The sequence below is a fragment of the Engraulis encrasicolus genome, chromosome 10 (assembly GCF_034702125.1).
Source record: "Engraulis encrasicolus isolate BLACKSEA-1 chromosome 10, IST_EnEncr_1.0, whole genome shotgun sequence".
Taxonomy (NCBI): domain Eukaryota; kingdom Metazoa; phylum Chordata; class Actinopteri; order Clupeiformes; family Engraulidae; genus Engraulis; species Engraulis encrasicolus.
Window position 1 is genome coordinate 24,641,069 of NC_085866.1, and position 12,778 is coordinate 24,653,846.

Consider the following 12,778-nt stretch of genomic DNA (forward strand, 5'->3'; position numbering starts at 1 on the left):
TATTGAGTGTTGTGTGTTAGGTGAGTATAATCTGGCCACATTCGAAAGTAAAGCAATCACAAACAATTGGGCACAGATGGTGAAGCCAATTTGAATCAAGTGTTTGAATCTGTGTGTGAAGAACTTGTGTGGCATTTATATAGGAATAGGTGGGTGTCTGTGTGTGTGTGTGTGTGTGTGTGTGTGTGTGTGTGTGTGTGTGTGTGTGTGTGTGTGTGTGTGTGTGTGTGTGTGTGTGTGTGTGTGTGTGTGTGATCTCACCTTCTTCCTATCCTCTTCATTCTCTATGGGGTCCACAGCGCAGCAGGGCTTGGCGTACAGCATGAAGTCGAAGCGAGCGTACTTGCAGAAGCCGCAAGCGTTACACAGGAAGGGGTCCTTCTCATCATAGTTTATAGACCTACCACAGCAGAGGGAAGATAATCACAATCAGCCAATTCAATATCACTAACTATCCTTGCTACTCTGTAATTAAATTGATAAGGGTGTATTTAAATGCAGTGATTGCTGCTAAGAGAACTGCCCAACAATTAACAATATATGAAATTGTAAAAGTTGACTGCCTTTTGAATGCTTTCTTTGGCCAGCTTCAGTCAAAGACATTACTTTCTAGTTTAAAGGAAGCTCTGTCACCTCAAACACACAAATTTCAACTACCCCAGCCGGTAGTGACAGTGACTACCCCTGGTACTTACACCAGTGGTTCTCACCCTTTTGAACAAACGCCCCCTGGACTTCATCATAAGCTTCCCAACGCCCCCTGGACATCAGCATAAGCCTCCCAACAGCTCCTTGACCTCATCATAAGCATGCCAACGCACCCTTTAGTATTAAAAAATAAAACAGACTAGTGCCCCCCCCAATGGCAACTAAGCACCGCCCCAACTCAGCTGTGGGCTTCTGCATCTGTAAGCTCAAAACACCTCCCTAGGATTCCCCAACGCCCCCTGGTGCAGCTGCAGAGCACCCCTTGAGAAACACTGGGTTACACCCACCTGCACTTGTGGTGACGCTGCCTTTCAGGTACCACCCCAGGAAATTGCCCCGTGGACCCCACCCCTAAGTCCGCCCCTGACTACAGTCATTTCCACTTGTGGCATTGGCGAAATGCAAACCCAACCCACCGACCCCTGTAGCTTGCCAAAATGCTAACCTGACCCACCTAGAGTACACCTGTGGCATTGGTGCAATTCAAAAAAGAAACTTGAGGTAAAAAATATAGCTGCAAGCAGCAATGCGGGGCCAAGCAGTAAAGTTGCCAAAGTCGCCACGGCAACAAATGGAGCTGCAGCGCCCCCTTTGGCCCAAAATGTTGTCAATGTTGGTGTGCATTCCTCGGAGGGGAGTGTGATCACATGAACCAAGTTTAGTTTGAATCCGTTGAAGAGCTGCCGAGATATGTGCTCACTTCCTGTTACCTGTTGGTGGCGCTAGAGAGTTTGAGCTTGGGGTCTGGATTTTTTTGTGGGAGGTCATGGGATGGACTAGTATGTGTGCAAAAAATCCTAACAGAATTTGACAAACGATTGCTGAGGTATGACCTCACTTCCTGTTTTGCCAATTTTACATCAACTTTGATTGGCTGTCACGAATAAACGATAAAAGATATCTAATATTCCTTGAGACCCCATACAAAACTCAGTACAGAGATACAATATACCGAATTTCGGGCGAAATGTTCAAAAATTGCGGGAAAAATAGCATTTTTATTGAATTTTACAAAATTCAAAATGGCGGGAAAACTATCCAGGCAGAAAATGACGCCATATGGTGCGTTGGATTCGTCGTGGCCCAAGGATTCCAGGGATACCAGGTTTAGGAAAATTGGCCCAGCGGTTCAAAAGTTACAAGCAGGAATGTACCTGTGACTTTCACCTGCTGGTGGCGCTAGAGTATTGGGGCTAGGGACCTATAACTCGCTGTGGGTAATGTTGATGCTGCCTCAAATATGTGTGCCAATTTACAGCATTTTTCTATGTATGGTTCTATGGGCTACCATAGACTTACAGTGAATTTTACAAAATTCAAAATGGCGGAATTTCCCTTCTGCGTTGACATAACTTCGTATAGTGCGTTGAATTCGGCTTGGCCCAAGGATTCTAGTGATAATAATATATTTTACATCGTGCATATGGTTTAAAAGCTACAGGCAAAAATGTAGCTAAAATTTTGACCTGCTGGTGGCGCTACAGAGTTTGAGCTGGGGTTCTGATTTTGTTTGTGGTAGGTCATGGGATGGACTTCTATGTGTGTACAAAATCCCAACCTAATTCAACAAACAGTTGCTGAGATATTACCTCACTTCCTGTTTCACCACTTTTACGACAATTTTGATTGGCTGTCACGGCAAAACTATAAAAGATATCTAATATTCCTTGAGACCCCATGTGTAGCTCAGTCTAGAGATACTATATACCAAGTTTCGGGCGAATTGGTCAAAAATTGCGGGGAAAATAGCATTTTTATTGAATTTTACAAAATTCAAAATGGCGGGAAAACTATCCTGGCGGAAAATGACGTCATAGAGTGCGTTGGATTCGTCTTGGCCCAAGGATTCCAGGGATACCAAGTTTATGAAAATTGGCCCAGCGGTTCAAAAGTTACAAGCAGAAATGTACCTGCAACTTTGACCTGCTGGTGGCGCTAGAGCGTTGGGATTGGGGACCTATAAATCGCTGTGGGTAATGCTGAGACTGTCCCTAATGTGTGTGCCAATTTACAGCATTTTCCTACCTACGGTTCTATGGGCTGCCATAGACTTGCTAAGGAGAAGAAAGGTGCCTAGATAATAATAATAAGCAGAAAACCTACTAACTCTATAGGGGCCTTCGCCAGCTTCGCTGCTTGGCCCCTAATGAGGTATCGCACACCAATAAAGTCTTTCTTGAGGTGTTGGCTTCTTGTGCATACAAATGCTTAAAGAAAATAAAGAGAAAGCCGCACACTGCATGTTTTAATAAGTGACGTTTCGGCCGTCTGGCCTTCTTCAAAATGCAAACCCGACCCACCTACACCTGTGGCATTGGCACAATGCCAACGTGACCCACCTGCACTTGTGGCACTGGTAGACGTTCTCCCCACAGTTGCCACAGACGCCCGGGTTGGCGGGCACGGAGGCGCTGCAGCGCGGGCACTGGAGGGTCTCGGTGGACGCCTGGTAGTTCTCGTAGAAGTCGGAGAACTCGATCATGAGGTTGGACGCCACGATGGGCAGCGGCAGGTCGATTTTCACCTCCGTTTGACCAGGGGTCAGCTGCACCTTCTTGGCCTTGTGCCAGCGCGCCGGCCTGAAGGGAATAATGGGAAGAGAGAGAGAGGATGTTATGCCTGAAGTTACCTTAGTCCAGTGGTTCACTAATGTTGCTAAATGTTGTCATCATTGGGGCGGATCTAGCCATTTGGGGCCCTAGGCGAAATATAAATATGGGGCCCTCAAAAGTCAGAATATAGACATACAATTCCGTGTTTTGGTGACACTTTAGTGTGTTTAATGTGTCTTTGATCTCACCACAAAAACATAAAATGTACATTATCGTTGAAGACATTTCGTTTACTCCTCTGACAGACTTTTTTTGTTCCAATTCTGGTGTGGGAATCAGGGTATTTATCTCTTAAGAGTGGGTCTGGAGTTCAGCTCCTTGTCTTATGAATGGGGTTTGGCCTGTAGGTCTACTGTTCAGAGATAAACTCCTTCTGATTCTGATCTGACATGAAGTTAATATCGTTTCATACAACAGATGAACTAATTGATAAGTTAAAGTAAAGAGAGCCACTGACTTGTTCTTGAGCTCCACGATGGCCTGCACGGTGCGGTTGTTGTAGTAGAGGTTGATGGTGCGCACCATCTTGGTCCTCTTCAGGTCCCCGATCTTCACCGTCACCTTGCTGATGGTGTGGCTGCCGATCAGCTTCACCACCTGCTGTGTGGTGGTGTAGCGCGTGTCCACCTTGATCGATGACAGCTTGATATTCTGCACACAAACAAAGCAACGGCAATGTTTTTGTTTTGCTTGCAAATGAGAGCTCTCAACATAACGTTCCAGATACAACAGTGATGAGTGAGGTTTTTTGTAATAAATGAGCGATATGATAATGTGATATTGATATGACAACAGCAATTACAGATAAATAAGGAGCTACATCCTAAATAAGGAGCAAAATTACTCTGAACATGATGTTCTGCATAACACAGAAATTATGAGAAAACCTTGTCAACATTATGCTTCAGAGACCACATCCGCAATGACATAGGAGTGCAAAATGAAAGTAAATCGCCACTGAAAAACCATCAATCATCAGACATATGAGCACATTCAGTGTCACTCACAGAAAATGGCACTTCGGGGTTGTTGCAGACCAAGCAGGGGTCACTTTCCAGGTAGAACCCATCAAACTCAACCAGACCGGAGAGGGTACTGCACAGAGAAACACAAAATAAGGACAGAATTTTAAAAGGATTAAAAAAGTGTGAGGGGTGCGCACATCCCAAAAAACAATTGTTACGGGTGTAAGATATGAAAGAACGCACACAAAAAAGGAAGAAAGATCCGCACACCACAAAAGCTCCCTTGTCGTGATTTAACATGTGAATAACTGGCACAACGTTTTGACCTGTAAGATCTTCATCAGGTCTTTGATGAAGATCGTACAGGTGGAAACATTTCTCACTTTGAATCACATAAAGGGAGCTTTTGTGGTGTGCAGCTACATTTCTTCCTTTTACCAGATTAAGGAATAGACAGAATTCACTTTGAGGTTAATCTGAAAAATCCGCCTTACGCTGTAACAGTATGGAGACATTTGCAAACACTTACTTGTAGATGTTGGAGTTGGGGTGGTTGGTGAGAATGTGGTTTTGCGTTCGGAGGATTTCTACGGCCTTCTGAGAGTACTCCTTCAGCTAAGGGACAACATGACGGCAACAAAAAATTAATTGAATGCAGCTTTATAACAGCATAACGTTATATCTTAACAATTGAATTGATTTCTCTTTATTTGCCAGACACTTGTCCAAATCTACATAAGACCGAGAGCAGAAAAGATAGATAGATAGATAGATAGATAGATAGATAGATAGATAGATAGATAGATAGATAGATAGATAGATAGATAGATAGATAGATAGATAGATAGATAGATAGATAGATAGATAGATAGATAGATAGATAGTAGAAAAGAAAGATCAAGACAGACCATGAGAATTAAACAAAACACAAAAGAAGAAGGCAAAAACCAAAATAAAACAGTTACAATTCAGCATTTGACTGGAAATGCGCCCATGCACATAAACACGCAAGCACACACGCACGCACGCACACACGCACGCACGCACGCACGCAGTCATGTTGTCCAAACCCACCTTCTTCTCCGTCTGAGGTGTCTTGAGGGAGAAGTATCCGAGCAGGTCCACGAACTGGGCCGCCTTGCGTCCGTATGCCGGCAGCTCTGGCCAAATGGCCCACATCAGGTCCAGCAGCAGCTCCTGCTGAGACTTACTGGAGTTCCTGCAGCACGACACACGCAGACACGGTTTACTACAACCCCTTAACGCTATGAACACATAGCAGGTGAAATGAGCGAGGCGAAGAGAGGCAAAAATCAGTGTTCCATAGCAGTCCTCAGGTCCTCGCGGCGAATCAAATCAAATTAAAAACATTTGTGCTGTTGATTTGATTGGCCACTGCACGCCAAATCCGCTCCTCATTTACAATATTAAACTTGGTTCAACAATTTCGCTCCACTTTGCTCCTGTTAGCTTGCCTTCGTCTCCTTCATAGAAATGAATGGCGAAGTTCGCTTTGCTTGGCCAAATTCGCGTCTGTGTCCCTGCCGTCAGACACTACCCCTGTTATAAATTAGCTGATACCAGAAAGGCAATGACCAAATTGTTATGTATTGTATACTAAAGGCCCTGTGCTAATTACATTTTCCCAGTAGCAAGATGGTGTCTGGTAAGGGGTACCTCAATCAACTGTATTCATCAATATGGTATGAAATTGACTGGCATTTCAGTTGTGTTGACATGTTCTGGCAAAGCAGAGAACCAAAGATATATAGTAGAGTTGTCAACCTGCCGATGCAAATTGTAAATGTGTGCCAATCATGACATTTCTTAGATTTCTGTCAAAATTTGTCATAAAACACTGTCTGCTCCTTCTGGTGATGTCAGGAAAGATCAAACTGTGTATGCTTTAACTAATTTCACCGAAACATTTACATGTTATAATATTGTTCTTCCAGGAAGATCAGACGATGTTTTATGACCAGTTTTGACAGAAATTTAAGACATTTCAAATGGTGTTCAAACTTTCCCCTTTCCTTTGTAGATGTGTACCTGTCGTTCACATTTGTAGCATCACTTGTGTGCTCCTGTAGGTGTGTATTGTAAGTGTGTACTTGAATATATTTGTACCAGGCTTGAAACTGGCACCTGCCAACCAGCCAAATGCTGGTAAAAACTTGTCTGTGGCTAATAACAATTTAGTCTCACTAGCCACTTTGACAGGTAATGTATACTTCGGCGTCACAAATCAAGGTAGTTGCTGCAATTGTTGCAAGAATATTCTACAGAAAAAAAAAATGTTTCTGCTAGCCAAAGTTTTATTGACAAAATGGCTAGTGACTAGGGAAAACCACTAGCCAAAGTGGCCGGGGTGCAAAAAACGTTAACGTTAAAGCCCTGATTTGTACCTGTAGATGTGCAGGGCCAGGCAGTGTGCTTGCCAGCGTACAGATGAGGCGTTGGACTCCAGCAGGAAGCAGCGCAGGAACTGGATGAGGGTCTCCTTGTCTGCAAACTTGTTGAGCTGACTGACCAGAGCTGTGCACAGCTGGTCCTCCAGACTACCGACACCATCTCCTGTTGAAAACATTTGAAAAGAGATGAGGAAGGTCCATTATAATGACTAATAATATTATAACACATATATACTATGCAAATAATAATGGTTTACAATTTGACCATGCCATCATGTTTTTTTTTATTGCAAGGCTGAAGAAAGGGCTGCAGAAGCTCCACTGAACCGCACACATAACCAACAGGAAAAGGCTATTTGTCCCCCGCTTATTCACCCTTCTAAAATCACAATGTGATTTTAATGCATGCCTGTCAAGTTCCACTAAACTTAACGGGCTATCCCAATACAATCTGTGCACAAACAATCAATTCAATTGTAACAATGTCATTCAATTGTTATTTCCAACCCTTTTGGAGTGCCGACTCACCCTCTTTCTCCTTCTCCTTCTCCTCCTTCTTGCTCTTCTTGCTGGAGGACTTGCTCTGGGAGGACTGGGAGCCTCCCCCGGAGCCCCCCGAGGAGCCGCTGGAGGAGGTGGCCAGCACCTTGCTGCCACACAGGGCACAGGACAGCAGCTGCAGCAGCACCGGGGACACGCCCTCGTCCACCAGGAAACTCACCTGCAGCAGGAAGCACAGCACCGCTGCACAGGGGGGGAGAGAAGGGGGAGAACGATAGATGACAACATGATGAATATGACATTGGTGTCATTATTATTATTATTTTATTTAAATATGTTTTTATGGTCTTTTTTGAGTTTCCTTGATGCATAACATGTAATTCATCATAATGACACAACATGATGAATATATGACATTGATGTAATTATTATTATTATAAATGTTTTATTTAAATATATTTGTATAGCCTTTTTGGTATTTGAGGTTGTTTTCTGATGCATAATATGGAATTCATCATAATGAGAATTTAAATCATGACTTACATTCATCCTTCATGCAGAACTTCTGCCAGTTGATGGTGCGCTGGGTGGCAATCTCTGCACAGGCCTTGAGATGTTCCATCTGTGAATGGCAAATACATGTACAACACAGTTAGTGCCTATATAACAAATACTGTTGCATAGAGAAAAACTTTACAAACATCTTCAACCAATTCAAACAGAAACAAAGGTTCCACTTCATCTCAATCTCTCAGACTACATCATGTACGTATCTCTACTTTTCAGCAGCAGGGTGAAAAATAACAATGTAGATTGTTTTGCTTTTTATATGCAGTCTAAGTAATGTGGTTCTGCAGTCTTAGTAGTTATTGGTGTTGCTTATTTATTCATTTGTTTTAAGGAGATCTAGTTGCCACAAAGCCACTCTTGCCATTTTAACATCTGCTGCCATCCAACATCAAGGACCACGATGGAAATAAGCCCTCTGGCTTTATTGTGTTATCCTTTAGTTAAGTATGTGGTGTGGTTTACTCAAAACTAAATAATGTACTTGCTTTTATTCAAGAACTGAGATTGTCAAATAAAATCAATCAATCAATCAATCAATCGAAGAGAAGTAACTGACTGACCAGGCTGATGAGGGTGTCGTACTGCAGGGCGGACCCCGAGGAGGCGGTGACCACCCCGGCCCTCAGGAAGATGCCCTGCTCCTCCAGCAGCTTCTTGATGGCCCGGACGTGCGAGTCCAGCGTGTGCAGGTCGCGCAGCTGGCGGTACTTCTCCTTGGAGCCGCAGATGAACAGCAGCAGCTTGCGCACCTGCCGCCGCACGAACGGAGTCTGCTGGATCATCAGGTACTGGGGGGCCAGGGGGTGGACAAGACGAAAGAGGAAATATTCATTAAATTAAAAGATTGACACGCTGGCCGATGGGGTGGAGAAGAAAGAGGAAACAGCAATCAAAGGATTGACATAACTTTTTGTCTTAGCCTGTCCTGCAGGCCACATCTAGGCAGCATACAACTGGTACGTACAAGAACACCTTATTTACGGGAGGAAATAGTCATTAAAATAACCCCTTATGACACGGCCCCTGTTATAAATGAGCTGTTACCAGAATGCCAATGATCAAGTCATAATGTATAAAAAGGCCCTGTTCAGTGACATAGTGGCATAGTACTATGGCAGTGATGTTTTTTCAGTGAAGCTTTCGAGTGATGGAACGGTGTGTGTTAAGAGGCTACAAGATTGATACAATGAGAGGTGGAGAAGACAGATCAACCATCAAGAAGAGGAAGCAACAAGTAAGGATTGACTAAACTTCTCATCTTTCTTTGAATTGCCTGCATATCAAAACTTAAAGACGCCACATCTAGGAAGTACACAACTGGTATGTACAAGAAACAACTTATGTAGTGGGTGCCACTGCTAATATCTGCTTCCAGAATTATGTCTTTGTTATTACAATTTTACATTTACCACACCATAAACAGATTAAATACAGTACCACACAAAGAATACAATTTATAACAAGAGAAAAAAAGATAGAGATAATCTTACTACCTCGGAGAGGAAGTAGAACCAGGAGTGATCGAAGATGGGGGGTGGGATGCGTGGGTTGGTGTCTGCGATCTTCTTGATCTGGTAGGGCAGCCTGAGCACCATCTCCGTCAGCAGCTGAGAGTAGGCCTCAAACACATCAGAGGCATGGCCCTGAGATGAACAGGAGGAGATAAGTTATAATTAGGAGAGCATATCATTTCTCGCTTCAATTATCTCAAAAAAAAAAAAATGTTTTAAAATGTATTTTTATGGGATTTTTCGCCTTTATTTCGGACAGGACAGTGAAGAGCGACAGAAAGCGAATGTAGAGGGAGTCAGGGTAGGGATGGCAAATTACCCAGGTCGGATTCGAACCCAGGGTGCAACCCTTGGGCTTACAAGCCCAAATGTGGGGGGCTTAGCGCGTTGCACCACAGCGCCCCCCTCAATTATCTCTACATTTGACTAGCACAAAAACATTTTATCCAAAGGGGAGAAAACCACCCCAAATTATCAGACAACCAACAATTTTCATCAGGTAACAAAGAATAGGCCAAAAAAACCTGCTGGGTTGATCATCTCCACCTGTGCTGTTGGGGTCCACTGTGTGTGACTGTTCTATATGGATACACACAGTGGTGTAGTCTACTTTTTCGTGGTGGGTATACTGTATATATTTGTGCTATTTTAAATAATGGATCAATCAATTTTAAGTGGGTACACTGAAATCCCTGACATTTTGAAGTGGGTATACTGCGTGTGTATACCTGCGTTCTACGTAGACAACACTACTGGATACACACCTTGACATATTGTCTGAGGAAGAAGGGGCTCATGTCGGGCGGCGAGGAGGAAGCATGGGGCTTGAGCAGCTGACTGGCGGCCGCCGGCTCCTCCTCCCCTTGCTGCGTCTTCCAGAACTCCAGCAGCGACTTGAGCACGTGCAGACAGTAGTCGATAGCACCCAGGCTCAGCAGGGCCGTGGCTGTGGCGTTGGAGATGAGAGACGAGGACTAGACAGGAGGAAGAGAGAGATTAAGAGAAGAGATTAAAATACAGTAACCATCATAATGGCATGAATAGGGTGCCCTCTGCCTATTAAAACCTAAATATAAAAGTTAGGACCTTCATTTTGCATTAGAACGTGTTCAATAAGCACTAACACAACCACATTTTTAATAAAAAAGCTCAAATCTCAAGAGCCTGAATGCAGCGTATATGTTGCTCCAAGCTAAAATGGATTAAGATGGAGACCATTCAGTGGATCAAGTGCAGAAGGATGACACAGGAGACGCAGGGGAGCAGATTAAGATGAATATCATTCAACTGCCTCAAAAGGAAAGAGGACAGAGGGGCACAAGGGCAAAGCACTCGTGTGCTGCTTAACTTAAAAGCCTGACCTTTTAGCAGAAAAGCCATATATTTTCATTTGCTGACACAAAAGCCTGGCTTTTAAATGTCACACCATTTCCATTGAACAATACTCCCTGACAACAAATATATTTCCCTTGAATCAAACAGAATAATTTAAAGATGGCCTCTCAACGTCATTTAATTAATATTGCCGTGTTCCCAATTGTTATTGAATGTGTTACGCGTTGGTCCTGTTTTAAAAAACGTTCTGGTTGCTTTGTTTCAAGACGTTTTTGCAAGCTGGCAAGGTGGCTTGTGGAGAAACGAGAGAGTGTTCCGTGTTTCTCGTGGAAATGCGTCTCTGATTGGCTCACTCCTCCTGCTCTCAAAGAAACGCGTCTCTGATTGGCTCAGTCCTCCAGTTCTTGGAGAGAATGTAATGGGAAACAGAGTCGCCACTTCCCCGGGTGGTACTGCACTATAGGGGCGCCAACGGAGGCGTGCAGGCTCCATTCAGGGCTGTGCTCTTTCGACAGCGACCCCTAGGCGAGCTGCAGCCAGGGAGCAACCGGAGTGAGCAGGCTTTATGTATGAGGCTTTGTGCTGTGTGTGTACCTGAGAGTAGCAACCAGCTGATAGCTAAGCTAAGCTATGTTTCGGGCCACCAGACGTTGCTTGTTTTGAAAACAAGCAGAAAAAAATTACTCGACATGTTTTTAGATAAATGGGTCGATATAAACCTTTGTGGGCAACGCCTTCTTTCGACGTGACGAAACACAGAAAGGCTTTCGTGATTCGCTCGTTTCTCTGCATTATTTATGTAAATTGGGAAACACCGGGAAACACAGCCAGGAGAGTTGACGCACCGCTATGAGAGCCTTGCAAGTGAGTTTAACTTGGGGTGACCGTCCGATCTTCGAAAGGAGTGAGTAAAACTGAGTTTTATCGGAAGTTGGCCTTTAAAGTGTCACTTTGCTGTATTGGCTACATGGAAGGTGCCTGTAAAACACAGGAATTGCACAGTAGTGTAGTGTAAAGCGGGGTTTATAGTAGCACCTCAACTGAGGTACAGTACAGAAAAGTAGGCACCACGCCCCCCTGTGCAGCGATATGCCGCTATGCTCTTGGACTGTGATTGGTCGATGTGCTATCAGCAGTGTGGAGAGTACTTGGCCCTGATTGGTCAGTGGTGATCCATTGTTCTACCCATGGAGGTAGTATAAGAACTGGAGAGAGTGAATAAGTCCCGCCTCCAGTCATTTCAATGGGAAATGCTAGGCTAGTGAATTAAGCCAAAATAGAACGAGTTTTTCAGCTTCAAAGATGGAGTCGTTTACGCCACCAGTTTACTCAGCCAATTACGTGACACATTAATGACTGACTTATGATTGACCAGAAAGATATATGGAAGACGGGCATTGGATGCATGGAGGTGCCCAACCACACACCTGTATAGGTATGTGTGCCCAACACTAAACTCGCGCACCCACCAATCGCGTCCACCCTCTTTGAGCGAAGTGGTGGTGGAATTGCGACGAGGAAGTGCCTTGCTAATCGGCGAAGCTAATCAGCCAAATCCTGACCCCCTGGTTCTACCCTACCGCAGAGATTTGAATAAGGAAAAGAAAAAACACGATGGTTGACATGGCACGAAATCACTGGAGTTTAGCTATCTATATGTGTTAACCGCATCTAAGTGTAATGCAATTAAGTGGTGCAGGAAGCCAGGCCGCGCCTTCCTAGTGAGGCAACACCTTCAGCGTTGCTTCTCGTCAGGCCAGGAGCAATACAAATATCGTTTCTGAGCTACAGAAAAACCTCCCACTTTGTCGGGAAGCAAACAAACAGTAGCAACCCAAGGCAGGCGGATCAACCATACCTTTTGGGAAACATTAATTGTTCTGCTCTTGGTCAGACAAAGTCTCAAAGAGATTTGAAAGTCGATGATAATCAGGCTGGGGTGCAGGTACCTCTGATGAGGACTTGGAGCCGGACTTGGTGCGGGACATGAAGACGCTGAGGAGCCTCATGATGACCAGGTGCACCTCGTTTATCGGGCTGCGCTCGTTCTTCTTGGACACATCCTGTGGAAGCACAAACGATCATCAATACATCAGTACACAGCAAAAGAGGTTTGACTTATTGCTCGACTCACACACATATTTAAACTGAAAACATTATCTATT

At 44.2% G+C, this 12,778-nt stretch overlaps 1 protein-coding gene across 17 annotated transcripts in view; it reads right to left on the bottom strand.

The window, feature by feature from the left end:
* Positions 1-12,778, bottom strand: part of ubr4 (ubiquitin protein ligase E3 component n-recognin 4) — a 106,398-nt gene that overhangs the window by 36,070 nt on the left and 57,550 nt on the right. For all 17 annotated transcript variants that reach the window (XM_063208449.1, XM_063208446.1, XM_063208444.1 and 14 more), the window contains 13 exons: positions 12,563-12,676; positions 10,043-10,252; positions 9,261-9,410; positions 8,328-8,555; positions 7,741-7,819; positions 7,225-7,440; positions 6,691-6,859; positions 5,360-5,504; positions 4,815-4,900; positions 4,328-4,415; positions 3,778-3,971; positions 3,048-3,287; positions 262-400 (listed from right to left, as the gene is read on the bottom strand). In XM_063208449.1, coding sequence (XP_063064519.1) covers positions 262-400; positions 3,048-3,287; positions 3,778-3,971; positions 4,328-4,415; positions 4,815-4,900; positions 5,360-5,504; positions 6,691-6,859; positions 7,225-7,440; positions 7,741-7,819; positions 8,328-8,555; positions 9,261-9,410; positions 10,043-10,252; positions 12,563-12,676 — 2,058 coding nt within the window. The remainder of the gene's footprint in view (positions 1-261; positions 401-3,047; positions 3,288-3,777; positions 3,972-4,327; positions 4,416-4,814; positions 4,901-5,359; positions 5,505-6,690; positions 6,860-7,224; positions 7,441-7,740; positions 7,820-8,327; positions 8,556-9,260; positions 9,411-10,042; positions 10,253-12,562; positions 12,677-12,778) is intronic.